At 42.4% G+C, this 18,438-nt stretch overlaps 1 protein-coding gene across 1 annotated transcript in view; it reads right to left on the reverse strand.

Moving 5' to 3' along the window:
• Positions 1-861: 861 nt before the first annotated feature.
• The window catches only part of HYDIN (HYDIN axonemal central pair apparatus protein), a 431,237-nt gene continuing 413,660 nt past the window's right edge, over positions 862-18,438 (reverse strand). Inside the window, 5 exon segments of the mRNA XM_029201876.1 lie at positions 862-1,560; positions 3,159-3,383; positions 12,651-12,881; positions 17,057-17,207; positions 18,052-18,215. Of these exon segments, the coding sequence (XP_029057709.1) occupies positions 1,078-1,560; positions 3,159-3,383; positions 12,651-12,881; positions 17,057-17,207; positions 18,052-18,215 (1,254 nt within the window). The 3' untranslated portion in view covers positions 862-1,077.

The raw sequence follows: 18,438 nt of genomic DNA on the forward strand, positions 1-18,438 counted from the left end.
TGGGACGTGGTCCTCTCTCTAGAAGTAGATTCCTGACTGGTTGCACCATTAATGGCCAGGTGGGTTTTGATCTGTAGCACTGGTTCTCAACACTGCCACACAAGCTGAAAAGAAATGATGCCATGTCCCTCCCCAGACAGATTAAATCAGTATTTGGGGAGGTGGGGTCTGGACCAGAATTAGGTGGAGAATCACTGCTCCATAGGCTGAGTGCTGTGCACAGGGCTGGGGGTGGGGAACTGGGGTGTCTATTAGCATCCCTCCAGGACCTGACCTTCAGCGAGAACTTTCTGTGGGAAACAGATATGGGATTCAGAGACGGAGGGAGCATCCCGACCTCTGTCCCTGCAATAACTGCCCTAATGTATCTGCTCATTGCTTTGAAAGTAGTGACTTATTTGACTTTTATGTGAAAGCAGAATAAGATACCATGTCAAAGTAGAGTCATGGCTTTAAAAAGCCATGGGTTTTAAAAAGAAACTGCGGTGGGCTTCCCTGATGGCACAGTGGTTGAGAGTCCGCCTGCCGATGCAGGGGACGCGGGTTCGTGCCCCGGTCCGGGAGGATCCCACATGCTGCCGAGCGGCTGGGCCCATGAGCCATGGCCGCTGAGCCTGCGCGTCCGGAGCCTGTGCTCCGCAACGGGAGAGGCCACAGCAGTGAGAGGCCCGCGTACCGCAAAAAAAAAAAGGGGCCCCAGAGTCATACACTGCTAAGTGCTGTATGATGGAAGGTCATGGATGTAAGACCTGTGTCATCTTATTAAACATGAGCATTATTACGTAGTGCTTGGGCTTTGGAGATATACTAAGAAACTAAATGAAGAGACTTGCCCTTGTCAAGTAAAATATAGCTGTTTCGTGTAGTTACCATGTTTAATATGGAATATCTATATTTCATACAGATATCTGGAATTCATATAATGCAGAAATAAGTACCCCTGTAACTGAAGTGGAAGATAAAACAGTACCTTTAGAATTCTGATTATTTTCTCTATTCTTCGCAGGGCTAGAACCACACATAGGTATTAAGGCTGAGGAGACGGCTTTTCCATGATGCCGCGGGCCCTGGTTCCCACTAAGGGGTGATCCCCTTCAGGTAATAAACCCATTTAATTCCAGTGTCGCTGCCTTCGCCGGGAGGGCAGCCTACAATCAGCTTGCTGGTGATGGGTGTTTTGCTGCCTGATGGGTTTCCTCCAAAGTAGACCGTGATGTTGTTGATCTTCTTGGGCTTCACGGAGTCTACGGCGCGCACGGAGAAGGCCGGGTTCTCCACCGTGAAGGAGAAGGTGACCGGGTGGTAGAAGACGTTCTTGAAGGGGATGACTATGTTGTACCCGGCTCGGATCAGAAAGGGGCCTTGCGGCTTGGGTGGCAGAGCCACTCCGAAGAGGGGGATGATGTACTCGCCACCCACGAGTGATGACAGGTTCAGGATGCCCTTGCTCTCGCCCAGGCGGCTGGGCTCGAAGTACACCTCCACACTCACCTCGGTGCCGCCCTGCACCCCGGGGGCCGCGGAGATGAACTTTTCCGTGTGGAAGTCTGGACAGTCGGTCTGAAAGGAGAACAAACGCACTCGGCTCACCCAGGACTCTGAAGAGCAAACCAGCAGTTCATGTCCGTCCCCAGCCCTCCACCCTCCGACATGAGCAACCTACGCTTGCGTGAGGACGGGCAGGTTATACAAAAGCTGTGCCCTTAAAACTCCCTTGAAGAGTAGGTGTTACTAGTTTATCCCCGTTTTACTACAAAGAAACCAAGGCCAAGAGATGTTAAATAGACACACAGCGGAATGATATGGGCGGCAGCCCTGGGTGCTGCCCCCCCGTATCCCGTGCTTCTTTCCTTCCACTGCCCCTGGAGGACCGGAGACTCTGGCTCCTCGTGGACGGGTGGGACTAGTTCTGGACAATAAGTTGAGAGTAGAAGTGCAAGGTGTCCCTTCCACACTAGAGCATTTATTTGCCAGAGCAAGTCCCTCTGGGGTCTTTTCACCCCTCTGCTGCTATGACTGGAAACATCTGAGATAGTGGTTGCCCCTCAGCCTGGATCCCCGGGTGGCTGTGATGAGCAGAGTCCCCTGCTGACCTTCCCTGGATAGAGAAGCACGAATGGGAGGCAAACCTTTGTTGTTTTAAGCCACTGAGATGTTGGGGCTGTTTGTTACTACAGAATAACCAGGCTTCTCCTGACGGATGGGGATGATCAAGAGCCTATGCCTCTTTAAAAATCATGAATCACTATGTTGTACACCTGAAACTTATAAAATCCTGTACATCAACTATACCTCAGTTAAAAATAGAGCCTATGCCTTGTGACCATGGCCATGGGACTCTGATGATAACTGAGCACACGGCCACCCAGTGTAAGGCTACACTCCTAGCTCCCCTTGTTGCTGGGTGTGGTCACATGAAGTTTTCTTCAGTGGAATGTGAGTGGCAGTGACGTATGCAGCTTCCCCATTTTCCCCAGGTAGCTGGCTGCAATGTGGATGTCACAGTAAACCATCTTGGCCTGTGTGCACCGCAGCAACTCCCTATAGAGGGAAGAGCATCAGGAAAGAAGGGTCTGGGTGCCTGATGTCACGGAGCTGCCATTCCAGCCCAAACTGCTTATGCCCACACTGCTATCTGAGAGAGAAATAAACTACTATTTTGTTGGTTTGCGGGGCTTTCTGTTTCAGTAGTTAATCCTATATTCACACTGATTTAATAGCTAACACACATGGAACACTTACTATGGGCCAGGATTCGTTTTATATACCTATTTAAAAATCCTGACAGCTATCCTGTGAGAGTGTTAGTAAACTATTCATACAAAGAGTAAACGGTGAAGCCAGGATTCAAATCCAGGTCTGCTGGATTCCACAGCCGATACTCACGACCACTAAGCTCTATTGTCTCACTGTACTGACCACTGAGTATGTTGTGGGAAGCAAAACTCCCCCTACCCCAACCCCAGCTTGTTACGCTAGAAAGTCTGTGAGGAAGAACCCAGGCCTGGTACTCTTTGTTTCTAGCTGGGAGTTTCCAACTAGATAAAGCACTTGAGTCTGAGTTTCACATTTCTGCACCCGCCGTGTCCCCCTCCCACTATTTTGGAGCCCAGACTTCTGGAAAGCATAGGGCAGAGGGTGAGGCAGGGGCTGCTCACCCTGCAGTAGTATTCTGTCTTCTGCCGGGCGTAATTGGTGAACTTGGCAAAGATGCTCTGGCCACTGCCGAGAACAGCCTGGAAGTGGACAGGCTTTTCAGGCAGTGCTGGCGTGGTCTTCAAACTGAGCTCATATGGGTAGTAACCCAAATCACTGTTGTGCAGTGTTAGTTTCCCGAAGGTTTCTCCAGCTTTCAAGGGCTGGAATTCAAATGAGAATGTGCCCTGCAAGAGAAGACGAAGGCTCGGGTGACGCTGAGCGTCTGACCCATCCTCTGCCCCCCGGTGACCTCACAGCAGGTTGGTAGCGGATGCTCATACTGACCGTGAGCCTGGGGGACCTCTGTCCAAACCAGCCCACTTTTCCTCCTCTGGACCCCTTCTACCTTTCCCTAGTCTGGGTATTTCTATATCTGGAATCTCTTTGAATCTAAAAAAAGGTACTGGATCCTCTCTTGAGAAGCATAATTATGGAGATGGGGGTGGGTGGGCTGGAGGGGCAGGAGGCCTGAAGGTCAGGCAGTTCTTTCTTTGCTCATAGCCCATCTCTGAACAGTTTCCTGGGTCCTATCATCATTTGGGGGAGGCCTTCTCCTTCCTCTATTATCATCCAAAGCAAAACAAAACAAGAACCAAGGAGTACTGCTTATAATAGCAAAACAAGGGAAACAATTCAAACGCATCAGCAGTAAGAGACTGGGTAAATAAAGTATTCTTTATTCACGTCAGTGGAATATTACGTAGCCATTACAAAGGAAGAGGCAAAGCTCTAAGCGCTGAAATAAAAGGTGCTGGTAATATTTTAAGTGGAAGAAGGAAGGTTCTAGAAATGTATATAAAGCTCTAGAAATGTATATGAGCTTATTTTTGTGAAGAAGATTATGTCTATGTATGTACAGAAAAGAGACAAGGGTATGTCGAATTGTTACCAGTAGTTATCTCAGGATGGGGGAAATGGGACTGTGGGGACTTTTACTTTCTATTTCATGTACTTTTGTAGGGTTAAAATTTTGTTTTTATCATGAGTAGGTATTGTTGTTTTTGTTTTTGTTTTTTTTTAAAAAAAAACTACTTCTGGGCTTCCCTGGTGGCGCAGTGGTTAAGAATCTGCCTGCCAATGAAGGGGACATGGTTTGAGCCCTGGTCTGGGAAGATCCCACACGCCACGGAGCAGCTAAGCCCGTGAGCCACAACTACTGAAGCCCGTGTACCTAGAGCCCGTGCTCCGCAACAAGAGAAGCCACTGCGGTGAGGAGCCCGTGCACTGCAACGAAGTGTAGCCCCTGCTCGCCACAACTAGAGAAAGTCCGCATGCAGCAACGAAGACCCAGTGCAGCCAAAAATAAAATAAATTAAATTTATTTAAAAAAAAAAAGAAAACTACTTCTTCCTGAACAATAAAATAAAGAGGATATCACTAAAATTACTGCCGATGTTTAACAGAGAATACAGTACAAAAATTTACATGATGTTACCACAATTAAAAAAATTTGGATGAAAATGGACAAATGTATAAACAAATATAAATTACAGAAACAGACTCAAAAAGATAAAGAAATCCCATATAGTCCTGTAACCATGAAAGATATTTAATCAATAATAAATCAAAAAATTTCCCTTAACAAAATTCCAGATCACAAAGCTTTACTTTTAAGTTCTACCAATCTAATATTCCACAAGTTCTTCCAGAGAAAAGAAAAAGAGGAAACCTACCTCAACTTGACATCAGAATCCAACAAGGAGAAAGGAAAATGGGATGCTAGTTTCCCTACTGAACATATATACAAAATGTCTAATAAAAATGTTATCCAACTGATCCAGCAACATATAAAAAAGAGAATACTACATGACTAAGTTGGGCTTATTCCATGAATAAAAAGTTGCTTTAACACTGGAAAAACCAATCAGTTGCCACATTAACAAATTAAAAGGAAAACAATCAAATGAGCATCTCACTAGATGCAGTAAAAGTATTTGATAAAACTCAACATCCATTCATAGTGTTTTTAAAAAAGCTCTTAGCAAACTAGGAATAGAAGGAGATACCCTTAATCTGATAAAGGGTACCTATAAGAAACCCAAAACAAACATCATAATAAATGGTGAAACTTTGAAAGCTTTCCCTTCAAGATCAGGAACAAGACAATGCCTTCTGTTGCCTTTCTGGTCAACATTGTTCTGGAGGTCCTAGATAGCCCTATAAGGCATGAAAAAGTACTTAAAGGAAAAGGTTTAGAACGGAAGAAACAAAATTGTAATTACTTACAGATGATATGGTTGTACATGTACAAAATACAAGAATCTACAATTTGAATTATTATTAAGTGAATTTTATTTATAAGATGTTTGGGTAAAAGGTGATATACAAAAATCAGTTATATTTCTAAATGATTGCAACAAATATTTAGAATATGAAAATTTAAAAAGATGCTATTTATAATAGCATCAAAATATACAAAACCTAGAAATAAATCTAACAAAAGATGAGTAAAGCCTCTACATAGAAAAGGAAAAACATTATTGAGAGAAATTAAAGAAGACTTAATGGAGATTTGCTCATGGATTGGAAATCTCAATACTATAAAGATTCAAATTCTCCCCTATGACAGACAGGCTCCAAGATGGCCCCCAGTAACCCCTACTTGCTGGTATTCACACCCTTGTATAGTCCTCTCCCACACTGAACCAGGTTGGTCTATGTGACCACAAGTATGTGGCAGAAGAGATGGCGTGTCACTTTTGAGATTAAGAGGAAAAGACTGTGGTTTCTGTCTTGTGCATGCTCTTTCTTCTTTGCTGCCTCACTTTCTTTTATTTTTTTAATTTTTAATATTTTTGGCTGCGTTGGGTCTTCGTTGCTGCGCGCGGGCTTTCTCTGGTTGCGGTGAGCGGGGGCTACTCTTCGTTGTGGTGTGCGGGCTTTTTATTGCGGTGGCTCCTCTTGCTGCAGAGCACGGGCTCTAGGCATGCAGGCTTCAGTAGTTGTGGTAGGCGGGCTCAGTAGTTGTGGCGTGCGGGCTCAGTAGTTGTGGTGCATGGGCCTAGTTGCTCCGTGGCATGTGGGATCTTCCCGGCCCAGGATCAAACCTGGGTCCCCTGCATTGGCAGGCGGATTCTTAACCACTGCGCCACCAGGGAAGTCCCCTCACTTTCTTTTAGATCGTTCACTCTAAGGTACGTGAGCTGCCTCGTTGAAAGCAGCTCGCGGGAGAGGCCACATGGTGAGGAACTGAAGCCTCCAGCTAACAGCCAGCAAGGAACTAGGACCTTTCCAACAACCAACCACATGAGTGAGTTTGGAAGCAGATTATCCAGCCCCAGTCAAGCCTAGGGATGCCTAGAGTCCTGGCTGACAACTGACATCCTCATGAAAGCCCCTGAGCCAAAACCACCCGGTTAGGCAGCTGCTCTTAGATTCCTGATCCTCAGAAACTGTGGAGGTAATAAATGTCTGTTGTTTTAAGTTGCTGAGTTTTGGAATAATTTGTTGTGGATCAACAGAAAACTTATACATTCTTTTTTTTTCCTTCTGCACCACGCAGCTTGTGGGATCTTAATTCCCCGACCAGGGATTGAACCCAGGCCCTTGACAGTGAAAGCGTGGAGTTTTAACCACTGGACCACCAGGGAATACCCCAGAAAACTTATACATTCTTAAAATAATCTATAGACTTAATTTAATCCCAATCAAAATCCCAACAGAGTTTTTTTTTTTTTAAGGAACTTGACAAGCTGATTTAAATATATATATGGAAATGCAAAGGGCCAAAAATGCAATGCTATTCTTGCCAAGGTACTCTTGAAAAAAAAGAATATAAGAGATTATTAAGTCTTAATATAAAGCTAGAGTGATTGCTTGCTTGGCCATATATCAAACTATACTATAAAACTGTAATAGTTAGGATGCCGTGGTATTGGTACAAGTTCAGAAATTGAGTCATTATTATATTATAGGAAACCTAGAACAGATCCATGCATATATGGACACTTGATTTATTTCACAAATGGCCGTGTAAATCAGTGTGGAAAAGACGGTCTTTGTAGTAACACAGTCTGAGATGATTTATATTCACTTGGAGAAAAAGGAAACTTGACTCTTGCCTCACGTCATACATTAAAGCCAGTCAGGTTTTGAGCAAGGTGATAGCAGCGGCCGCCGCACAGTCTTCCCAAACCCCCACAAAACACTCAGACCAACCAGCTTAACGGCAACATCTATAACATAACTAAGTGAAAAGATAAGCTACCAACTCCAAAAGATGGGTGAGTAGGGCTGATTACTCACAGCCATGAGACTGGTGTGAGCAACCCGCCGTCTGGGAGGAGTGGGAGAGACAGCAAAGGAACATCAGTCTGAGAGCCGGAGAATCGCCCTAGATTGAGGGTCCCACTCAACCTGGGAAACTTGACGGGACAACTGACAACAGCAGCCTAAGCTGGAAGGATGATCTCAGGCTCTAGTTTATCGCTCACTGCAAACATGTCACAATAAGACTGGGTGACGTGGGGCAGCTTAAAACCAAGTTACTTAAACTACCTTCTAAGACAAAACCTTGTGCTGAGAGAAACCTCTGAGAGTAGAATCTATTTGACTGTGACTGAGACACTTAGGGCAAAGGAAAAGATAAAGCTCAGATAAAGGTGGGGAGAAAAAAGAAAAAAAACCCTAAAAAGTACAAAGCTGTATTTTAAAAAATATTTGTGGTAACAACAGAAGAGAGAATCTTAGTTACGTGAAGCTACAAAAGGTATCCAGGGCCACCTTTTCCTTCTAAAAGCATGGAAAAAGTTAGAATGAACAACAGAAAAGGAATAAAAAAGGTGAATGATGAGCAGAATAATATTGCTATAGACAATGAAGACATGCCAGGAAGAGATCACTACAAAACAAAGAGAAAAAGAAAACATAGAACAGATAAGATAAACAGAAAGTACAGATTTGCATGTACACCTGAATACGTCACTATTTACACTCAATATAAATGATGTGAATGCTCAAGTGAAAAGGAAGCCTTGCTATACTGGGTTAAAAAACCAAATCCATCTCATCTGTACACCGTTTATAAGAGACACGTTTAGCTTATACGGATAGAGAAAGATTGAAAGTATGATGATTAAAAAAACCCCACACCATGCAAATGCTAACCAAAAGAAACCTATATTAATATTAGACAAAATAGATTTTAAGGCAAAAAGTGTTACTACAGACAAGGAAGATCACTTTATAATGAAAAGAGTTTCAAGTCACCAGAAAGATATTATAATTTTTATTTAACTAGTAATATAGCTTGAAAGTATATACATATAGCAAAACATGACAGAACTACAAAGACAGACAGATACACAATCATAGTAGTCTATGTTAATATGCTCTCCTAAAACTGATTAAACAAGCAGACAAAACTATCAGTAAGGGTAAAGAAAACTGAACAACAAAACAGCAAATACATTCTTTTCAAAAAGAGATGGAGGATTTTTAAAAAAGACTATATTGGGCCATAGAGCATGTCTAAAAAAATTCTAGAGTACTGAAATAATACTGAATATATTCTCTGACCACAAAATAATTTTAAAAAGTGGTAACTAGAAAAATCCACATCTTTGAAAATTAAGAAACTTCTAATAAACCAGGAGTCAAAAAAGAAGTATTAATAATAGTGAAAATTAGAACACTTTTGAACTTAATGATAAAAAATACTACATAGAAATATAAAAACTTGTATGCTGCAGCTAAAGCAGTACTTAGTGGGAGATTTATAATCTTAAGTGTGTATATTAGAAAATAAAGAAGACTACAAGTTAATTCCCTAAGTGTTTATCTTTGAAATTAGTTAAAGCAACACTAACCCAAAGGAAGCAGAAGGAAGGGAATAACAAAGATAAGAGTGGAAATCAATCAACTAGAAAGCAACCATACAATAGAGCGTAACAACAAAGCCCAAAGATGCTTTTTTGGAAAAAAAAAAAAAAAAACAGTTGAGAAACCTCTAGCAAGGTTGATCAAGAAACAAAGAGAAAAAAAAAAAAAGAAACAAAGAGAGAAGGCACAATAACCAATACTAGAAATGAAAAGGGGACGTCACATAAAAAAGGTAATAAGATTCGTGCTGTGAGACCTAAAGTTCTTATGAGGTTGTCTGAAATGAAAAAACACGTCAGCCGGGCCTCTGGTAGCTCCCTGTGTGCTAAATGTGTCAGTGACAGGATCAAACATGCTCTCCTTATTGAGGAGAAGAAAATCGTTGAGAAAGTATTGAAGGCAAAAGCACAGAGTCAGAAAGCTAAATTAAAAATGAAGCTTTTTTTTGACACTCTCTTCAATAAATGGTGCTGGGAAAACTGGACAGCTACATGTAAAAGAATGAAATCAGAACACCTCCTAGCACCATACACAAAAATAAACTCAAAATAGATTAAAGACCTAAAAGTAAGGCTGGACACTAAAAAACGTCTTAGAGGAAAACACAGGCAGAACACTTTGGCATAAATCACAGTAAGATCTTTTCTGACCCACCTCCTAGAGTAGTGAAAATAAAAACAAAAATAAACAAATGGGACCTAATTAAACTTAAAAGCTTTTGCACAGCAAAGGAAACCATAAAACGAGAAGACAACCCTTAGAATGGGAGAAAATATTTGCAAGCAAAGCAAATGACAAGGGATCAATCTCCAAAATATACCAACAGCTCATGCAGCTCAATATCAAGAAAAACAAACAACGCAATCGAAGAATGGGTGGAAGACCTAAATAGACATTTCTCCAAAGAAGACGTACAGATGGCCAACAAACACACAAAAAGATGCTCAGCATCACTAATTATTAGAGAACTCCAAATCACAACTACAATGAGGTATGACCTCACGCCAGTCAGAATGGCTATTATCAAACACTCTACAAACAATAAATGCTGGAGAGGGTGTGGAGAAAAGGGAACCCTCTTGCTCTGTTGGTGGGGATGTAAATTGATACAGCCACTATGGAGAACAGTATGGAGGTTCCTTAAAAAGCTAAAAATAGAGCTACCATATGATCCAGCAATCCCACTACTGGGCATATACCTTGAGAAAACCATTCAAAAAGACACATGCACCCCAATGTGCATTGCAGCTCTATTAACAATAGCCAGGACATGGAAGCAACCTAAATGTCCATCAACAGAAGAATGGATAAAGAAGACGTGGTACATATATACAATTGAATATTACTCAGCCATAAAAAGGAACGGAATTGTGCAACTTGCAGAGAAATGGATGGACCTAGAGAATGAGTGAAGTAAGTCAGAAAGAGGAAAACAAATATCATATAATATCACTTATTTGTGGAATCTGGAAAAATGATACAGATGAACTTATTTGCAAAGCAGCAACAGAGACACAGATGTAGAAAACGGATGTATGGATACCGGGGGTGGGATGAATTGGGAGACTGGGATTGACATATATACACTACTATGTATACGACAGATAATTAATGAGAACCTACAGTATAGCACAGGGAACTCTGCTTGATGCTCTGTGGTGACCTAAATGGGAAGGAAATCCAAACAAGAGGGGATATACGTATATGTATAGCTAATTCACTTTACTGTACAGCAGAAACTGACACAACATTGTAAAGCAACTATACTCCAATAAAAATTAATTTTAAAAAATGAGGGTTTTTTGAGTACCAAAAAAAATCAAAAAACAAAAAAAAAGGTAATAAGAGGATAGTAACAATGTTATACCAATATTTTCAGTATATCGATGAAATGGAAGTGCTCTTATTACTGACTCAAGAAGAAACAGAACATCTAAATAGTCCAATAACCCACTGAAAGAATTAAATCAGTAGTAGATGATCTTCCCACAAAGAAAACACCAATTCTCAGTGGCTTCACCAGTGAGTTCAAAGAAGACGTAATTTCAATCTTTTATAAACTCTTTCACAGAATTGAGAAAGTGAGAAAATTAGCAAAAGTGACACCCAAACTGAACAAAGAGTATGAGGAAGGAAAACTGTGGTCCATTCTCGTTCATGAGCACAGAGGCAAATCTCCTACACAGACTATTACGCAACTAAAATCAATCTGTATGTAAAAAGGGAGTTATCAGTTTATGAGGAGTCTATCAGATTGGTAAACTTTAAAAAATTCTGACAATACCAAGGGTTGGTGAACTCGCATTGCTGATTGGCAGTTATCTACTGATTGGCAGTTAGAGGCAGGCACATCCTATGACCCAGGGATTCCACTCCCGGGTGTACACTGTGCAGAAATACAGGCGCATGTGCATCAAGAGGGCGCTTGTGCAAAAAGAACCACAGCAGCATTTTCCACGATAGCCAAATGTTGAAACCAACACAAATGTCTGGCCATAGTAGGATGGATATCTAAATTGTGGTCTAGTCATTTAGGATAGTCTACAGCGGTGAGGATGAATGAACCTCAGCTGTGGGCAACGGCATGGAGGACCGTCACAATTCACAACTCTGAGCGAAAGAAATAAAACATTATAGAATGTATATAGTATGATTTCTTTTGCATAAAGTTCAAAAACAGGCAAAACTAAACTATATTGCTTAAAAGCAAGACACGATCATTACAAAATAAGGATAGTGGCAACTTTTAGGAGTGAGGGAGAGAGGGGTGTCTGGGGAGGTGGCAAGTTTTAATTTCTTGGCCTGGGTATTGGTTTAACAGATACTTATTTCATAATTTTTTGTTTAAACAAGCATGTTTGCATGCATATACATGTTTATATGTACACATACATATATGTATATGTATGTTTTATATACTTTTCTGTATAGTTCACAGTGAAAAATATAAAAATACAATAAAATAAAGGGCATGGAGACCCTCTCTGAAGAACAAAACAGATAACTAGATTCTGAAAGTGAAGGAAGAGACAGAGTGGGAGTGCAGGGAACAGGCCTGGTGGGCTGAAGTTGGGGAAACAGAAGAGATCTTGATGGAATCCGGACAGTGAGAGTTTGGAGTGACAAACTGATGAAAAGAGCATTTATCTTCCCGCCAGTTCATAACTCCGGGCCATGTCTGCCCAACCACTGTCAAAGCCTTCTTGTGCCACCTCCCTGAAGTGATCTGCGCATAAACAAGCACATAGACAAATGTGTGTGTTGTACACTTGATACACTATTATGTGCCCCTTGCTGTCCTTTTCACCACATATATTCTATGTGACTTATGTAATTAGGAAAAACAAGAAGAATGTTTTAAATTTGAGTAAGGCAAACAAACACATAATAGAGACAAGTCCCTTTTACATGCCTGAACCAAAGCTCTATGTGGCCCTGGTTTATGTGAGGACTTGGGCAGCAGAGGAAAGGAGAGAACAGGAGTGTTGTCGACCAGTCGATCATCCCCTGCCCTCCCGACCACCGCCAAGGCTGGCCCAACTAAGGGATGCAGAACGTGGATCCAGAGGCCCCTGGGCAGAGCCTCCAGCACGGATATGGGGGCAGGGAGCCCCTGGCAGGCAGGGCCATACCTCAGAGTTGGCCGGCACCACAAACTGGGAGGGCAGGCTGATGTCGGGCACCCTGCATTCCGTGGAGAAAGTCACCGAGTAGGGCAGGGGGTTCTCCACCTTGATGGAGGCTGACGTGCTCTGCCGGACAGGGCTCACCATCTCGATGGTTTTGATGATGCCTGAAGGGATGACCTTGAAACTCACCGTGTAGTATAGGAACTCGTTGGTCACCTCGTTTCGGAAGATCACCTGGGTTCACAGAGAGAGTGGGAGGAAGTGGGGCAGAGCAGAGGGGTTAGCCCAGGGTCCTCTGCCGTCTCCACGATCCTTCTCCCTGTTCGCAGTGCGTGGACGCATGAAGCACAGGGACCAGGCTGACACAGGCCCTCCCAGCCCCTGTGAACCCTGCCAGCCAGCCCTTCTCTTCAGGTATTCCGCTCTGGCTTCTCCCAGGTGAGAGAGCATGAAGGAGCCTGGGTTGCTTTAGGAGAGGCTAGAGCTGAAGACGGTGTCCCCAGTGGGGACAGCTGAGTGGCCCTGGAGAACAAGCAAGACCTCAAGAGGTTCATGTTGTGGTGGGCTTCACTCCAATTCCTGCTGCTGCTGGAATAGTTAATAATAACAGTAATGATAATGATAGCATCTAACACTTGATTACTGTGTACTAGGCACTGGAAGTACTTATTTAATTCATACAGCTTGTAGGCAACATGACTATTCCCCTCACCGGTTTTTCTAAACATGAGCAAACGGGCTTAGCAAGTTATTATCTTGTCACCTGCAGAGTAGTATCAGAACCAGGATTTGAACCCAGGCTGGCCTGACTCCAGAGCTCACACTTGTAACTGCAGTGCGTTGTCCCCTCGCCCCTGTGTCTGACCTGTTGATAAGCTGCTCCCCTTTTTCAGTTCTTTCCCTGGATGACTGATGATGTTGAGCATTTTCTCGTGTGCTTCTTGGTCATTCACATATTTACTTCTGTGACGTAGAGTCTACTCCAGTTTTTTGCTTTTTTTAATACCTTGAGCTGTTTATCTTATTACAGTAGGTGGTAATAGTTCTTTACATACCTGCCTTTTTACTTTCAATCTCTTCCTGTCTTTAAATTGAGAGTGCTCTGATACCCTCTGTATTTTAATTGGAGTGTTTAGTCTTTTACATTTAAAGCAATCATTTATGTGTTTGGGTTGAAGTCAGCCCTTTTGCTATTTCTTTTCCATTTGTCTCTTATTTTTTCATTCCTTGCTTGCTACTTTCCTGCCTTCTTTTGGATCAATGTGTAATCTTCTGTAATATATTTCATTTCCTCTACTGGCTTCTTACCTATATTTTTAAATAATAGATTTTTAGTAGTTGCTCTAGAGCTGACAACACAGCAGTCAGGAAATTGTCCCAAGCCAGAGAGGACAATCACAGGACTCACTGCATAGGTTTCTCTTCTCTCTGATGGACTGCAGTATTGCGCTGTCTGTTGTCCGATGCCTAAGAAGAGTCACCTCAGATATTTTGTCCAGTTTTATGGTTGTTCATGGTGAGGGTCTAGTTACTCCAACGTAACCGGAAGCAAAAGTATTTTTGACTGTTAAAACACTTTTAGGTTGTTATTGTTCATTTCAGTATATATGTTACTGTAAAGAGATCCTGTGATCTGGGTTTGTTGTCATTTTTACCCAAAATTTTACTTGTATTTTATTTTTTTTAAAAAAGAAATTTATTTCTTTATTTATATTTTTGGCTGCGTTGGGTCTTCATTGCTGTGCATGGGCTTTCTCTAGTTGCGGCGAGCCGGGGCTACTCTTCGTCGTGGTGCACAGGCTTCTTATTGCAGTGGCTTCTCTTGTTGCAGAGCACGGCCTCTAGGCGCACAGACTCTAGAGCGCAGGCTCAGTAGTTGTGGCGCATGGGCTTAGTTGCTCCGCGGCATGTGGGATCTTCCCGGACCAGGGATCGATCCCGTGTCCTCTGCATTGGCAGGGGGATTTTTAACCACTGCGCCACCAGGGAAGTCCCTTCACTTGTATGTTAATAAATATATTTACTGGTATTTTTCTGTTCATACCTACAGTTTACAAATAGCTCTAATTCTCTCCCTACCCTTCTCTATGAATGAGAAAATCTCTTATCTCCCCATTTGCTTCCAAATGAAAGAAAATTCTTTTCATTGCCTTATTTTATCCCTCCCCTTGCTATTTCCTATATTGAGGTCATATGAAATATTAATTTCAGATCTCTTTTCAACAATTACTTGAAATTACCTATCAATTTAATTTTGATTCTTTGTTCATTGTATCCTTGTAGTTTCCTCTTGGATTCATTTACAAGAGGAATCATTTTGCTAATTAGAATTAATGTTTCATATTTTCCACTGTATCTGTTAACGTAAACATAAATTGTGTACAAATTATAAAAAGAAAATTTTTAAATTTTGTAGCACGTCTTTCAGATAGGGGTTGTGTATATGGGTTGGTTACTTTGAGTCTTTGCATGTTTAAAAGTGTCTTTATTTTGCTCTCATGATAGTCTCGTCTGGAAAAAGCATTTGAAATTGAAAGTCATTCTAAACAGTTTGAATAGATTACCCTATTGCTTTTGGTATTCAATGCTGCCATGAGAAATCTGATGTTATCGTGAATATTACTTCCATCTATTTTCTCTAGAATTATTTAGGACTTTCTCTTTTATCCCACTTTTCTGAAATTTTGTTCTCATGTACTTAGACGTGAGTCTGTTTTTCATTCACCTTGGTTGGCAACTTGGTGGGTTCCTTCAATTAGAAGACTCAGACTTTGTCAAATAGCTCTGGACATTTTTTTCTTCAATTATTTCATAGAGTATTTTCTTCCTTTTATTATCTTGTTTTTCTGTTTCGGGAGCTCCTATTAGATGGGTATTAGAACCTCTTGATATATATTTTATGTCTCATATTTCCTTTCAGCTTTATTGAGGTACAATTCACATGCTATACAATTCACCCATTTAAAGCGTACAATTTAGTGCTTTTTTAATACATTCACAAAGTGATCCAACCATCCCCACACTCAATTTTAGAACATTTTCACCACCCCCAAAAGAAGCCCTGTCCCCAGTAACAATCATTCCCACTTCCCCCAATCCATCCCTTATAGTCCTACGCACCACTAGGCTACTTTCTGTTTCTATAGATTTGCCTATTCTGGACATTTCATTTAAACAAAATCATATAATATGTGGCCATTTGTGACTGACTTTGTTCACTTAGCATAATGTTTTCAGCGTTCATTTCAGTGTTAGCATGAATCAGTACTTTGTTCCCATTACTTTTTATTGCCAAATAATATTCCATTGTATTTATCCATTCACTAGTTGATGGAAATTTAGGTTGTTTCCATTTTTTGGCTTTTATGAATAATGATGCTATGAACATTTATGTACAGGTTTTTGTGTGGACGTATGTTTTCACCTATTTTGGGTATAAATTGCTGACTTCTATGGTAACTCTATGTTTATCCATTTGAGGAACTGCCTGACTGTCTTCTAAGGCAGCTGCACTATTTACACGCCCACCAGCACTGCGTGAAGGATTCATGTTCTGCACACCCTTGCCAGTACTTGTTATTATTTCCTTTTATTCTTGCCGTTTCTTTGTGCTCACATGCTACTTTTTCACTTTAAAATCTTTCCCTAGGTGGTTCCATCCTCCATCTTGGCTTCAAGTACTACCTGTAAGCGGGTAATTCCTCTATAATTCTCTTCAGCCCTGACCTCTCAGTGAGCCACTGATCCATATGCTCCTTTTCTTTACAGCACTTAGGCCATTTTATAATTATGCATTCATAGTGCAATTATTTGATGAATGTCCATCTCCCTCCACTGGACTGTGTGTTCCAGGAGAACAGAGACTGTGCCTGTTTTTGATCATTGCTGCATTACCAGCACATAGTGTATAGCATATGGCACATGTGCTCAAGAGATGCTTGTTCAATTGACGAATGAATTAGGACAAATAGCTCACGTGTGAAAGACCCTGAGGAGTCTTAGAGTCGACGGCTCTAAGCTGAATCCTGGCTCTGATGTTACTAGCTGTGTCAAGGGCTCAGCATGATGCTGGACACTGTATAAGCCCTCAGAAAAGGGATCTTTTGTTATTATTTTTGTGGTCTGGTGTTTGCTGGTCCACTGTTACCTACTGCTTAAAGATTTTCATGATTCTGCCACCTTGAAGGCTTGGAATGGACCTACACGTTGGCTGGCTAGCCCTGCAATCTGGTCTCATCTTGAAGAGTCTGGGAATCCTGAATGCCTTTGCCTGGTCCCTCTAAATGGTCAGCCTAACAGGATAACGCTAGGCTGGCTGTGAGAGGGCATCTTCACTCCCAACACAGGGATCATCAGCCTCAGGGTCAAACCTCTGGGGTCCCAGGGCAGTGCCCTTAACATGTGGATACCTTTGCTGTGTACAGTCCCTCCTTGTGGGAAAAGAAGTTCAGCTTGTAGTCTTTCTTGGAGGCAGACAGCACATCAATGTAATCGAGGCCCTTTAAGGTGACACTCAGGTCGGGCTTCTCCGGTTTCAACATTTCCACAATGACCCGGAATCTGGGGGAGCACAGGGGTGCAAGAAGAGAGGACAGACAAAATGAGACAGTTTGCCCAAAGGAAAGAAGGCAAGGTGCCATCTCCACTCTTGATTTCATGGAAAGCACACGGGTCCAGGGTTCTAGTCTTCACTCTGTCACTAACAATAACAGTAACTACCATTTACTAACCGCCTATTTTGTGCCAGAACTGAGTCGGTGCACCACGCGTGTTACATTACAGGCTTTTAGTCCTCACAGTGCCTGTCGGCGGTACCTCTCGTTATCCTCTCCATCTTACTAGGGAAGAAATTGAGGCTGAGAGAAGGAAGATGACAGCTCAGTTAACAAGGCCTAGTTATTGGCAGAACTAGCATTTCAGCTTGGGTCTGGGCCTTCATCCACTATGCTGAGCAGGCAGTTCTCTTCTCCCAGCCTTTGGCTTCTTTTCCATAAAAGAAGGGGACCAGGCTGGTTGGCCTCAAGCTCCTCTAGGTCTTCTGTTCTCCTCCACTCTCACTGCAAGTACAAGATCCAAGGGACCTCCTTCTCTGGCCAGTGGCTTAGGTGATAAGACAGGGCTTTCAATAATAACCACCACAATTATCGTTTTGATAATCATAATGACAGCTAACATTTACTGAGCACTTATTTTGTGCCAGGCTCTGTTCTAGGAGATTTTCAAGTTATCAGCTGCTCACAGAGAGCGCTGAACAGGAGACTCTCTCTGGGGCTCAGTTAAGCAATGCCTGGCCGCAGCACAGAACTTTGACTCTTTAGCCCCCACTGTCCTCTAGGGGCCCAGACCAGGAGAGGGGCTAGGCTCGACGGTGCGAGTCCTCCCCCCGTCTCCCCCACTCCCTCACCTCTGGGGCTTGTTCAGCCAGTTGGTTATTTGTAGGAGCTCAGTGTAGGGCGTCTTACATGGCACTTCACGGTAGATATTGGCCACGGCTTTGGGGAGCTCGGAAGTCCCATGCAGTACATACAGCCAGCCGGTCCCATCTGGGAGGGGGAAGAAGAGGGTGCCCTAAGAGAAGAAGAAATGTGGTCAGAATGACACAGAGGGTCCTTTATTAGCTACCTCTCAGGCACGGCAGCAGCACAGGATCAGTGGAGGCTCTGCAAATAAGCATAACACCTTTGGAAAGCAGCTTGGGAATATGTTCCCAAGAGTCATAAAAATGTTCATGTGTATTTGAGCCAGGGATCCCATCCCAAGGAACTTACTGAAGAAAAACCCCTACAGCAGA

This window comes from Monodon monoceros, unplaced genomic scaffold, assembly GCF_005190385.1.
Source record: "Monodon monoceros isolate NGI ecotype Baffin Bay Population unplaced genomic scaffold, NGI_Narwhal_1 Super_Scaffold_10, whole genome shotgun sequence".
Lineage (NCBI taxonomy): Eukaryota > Metazoa > Chordata > Mammalia > Artiodactyla > Monodontidae > Monodon > Monodon monoceros.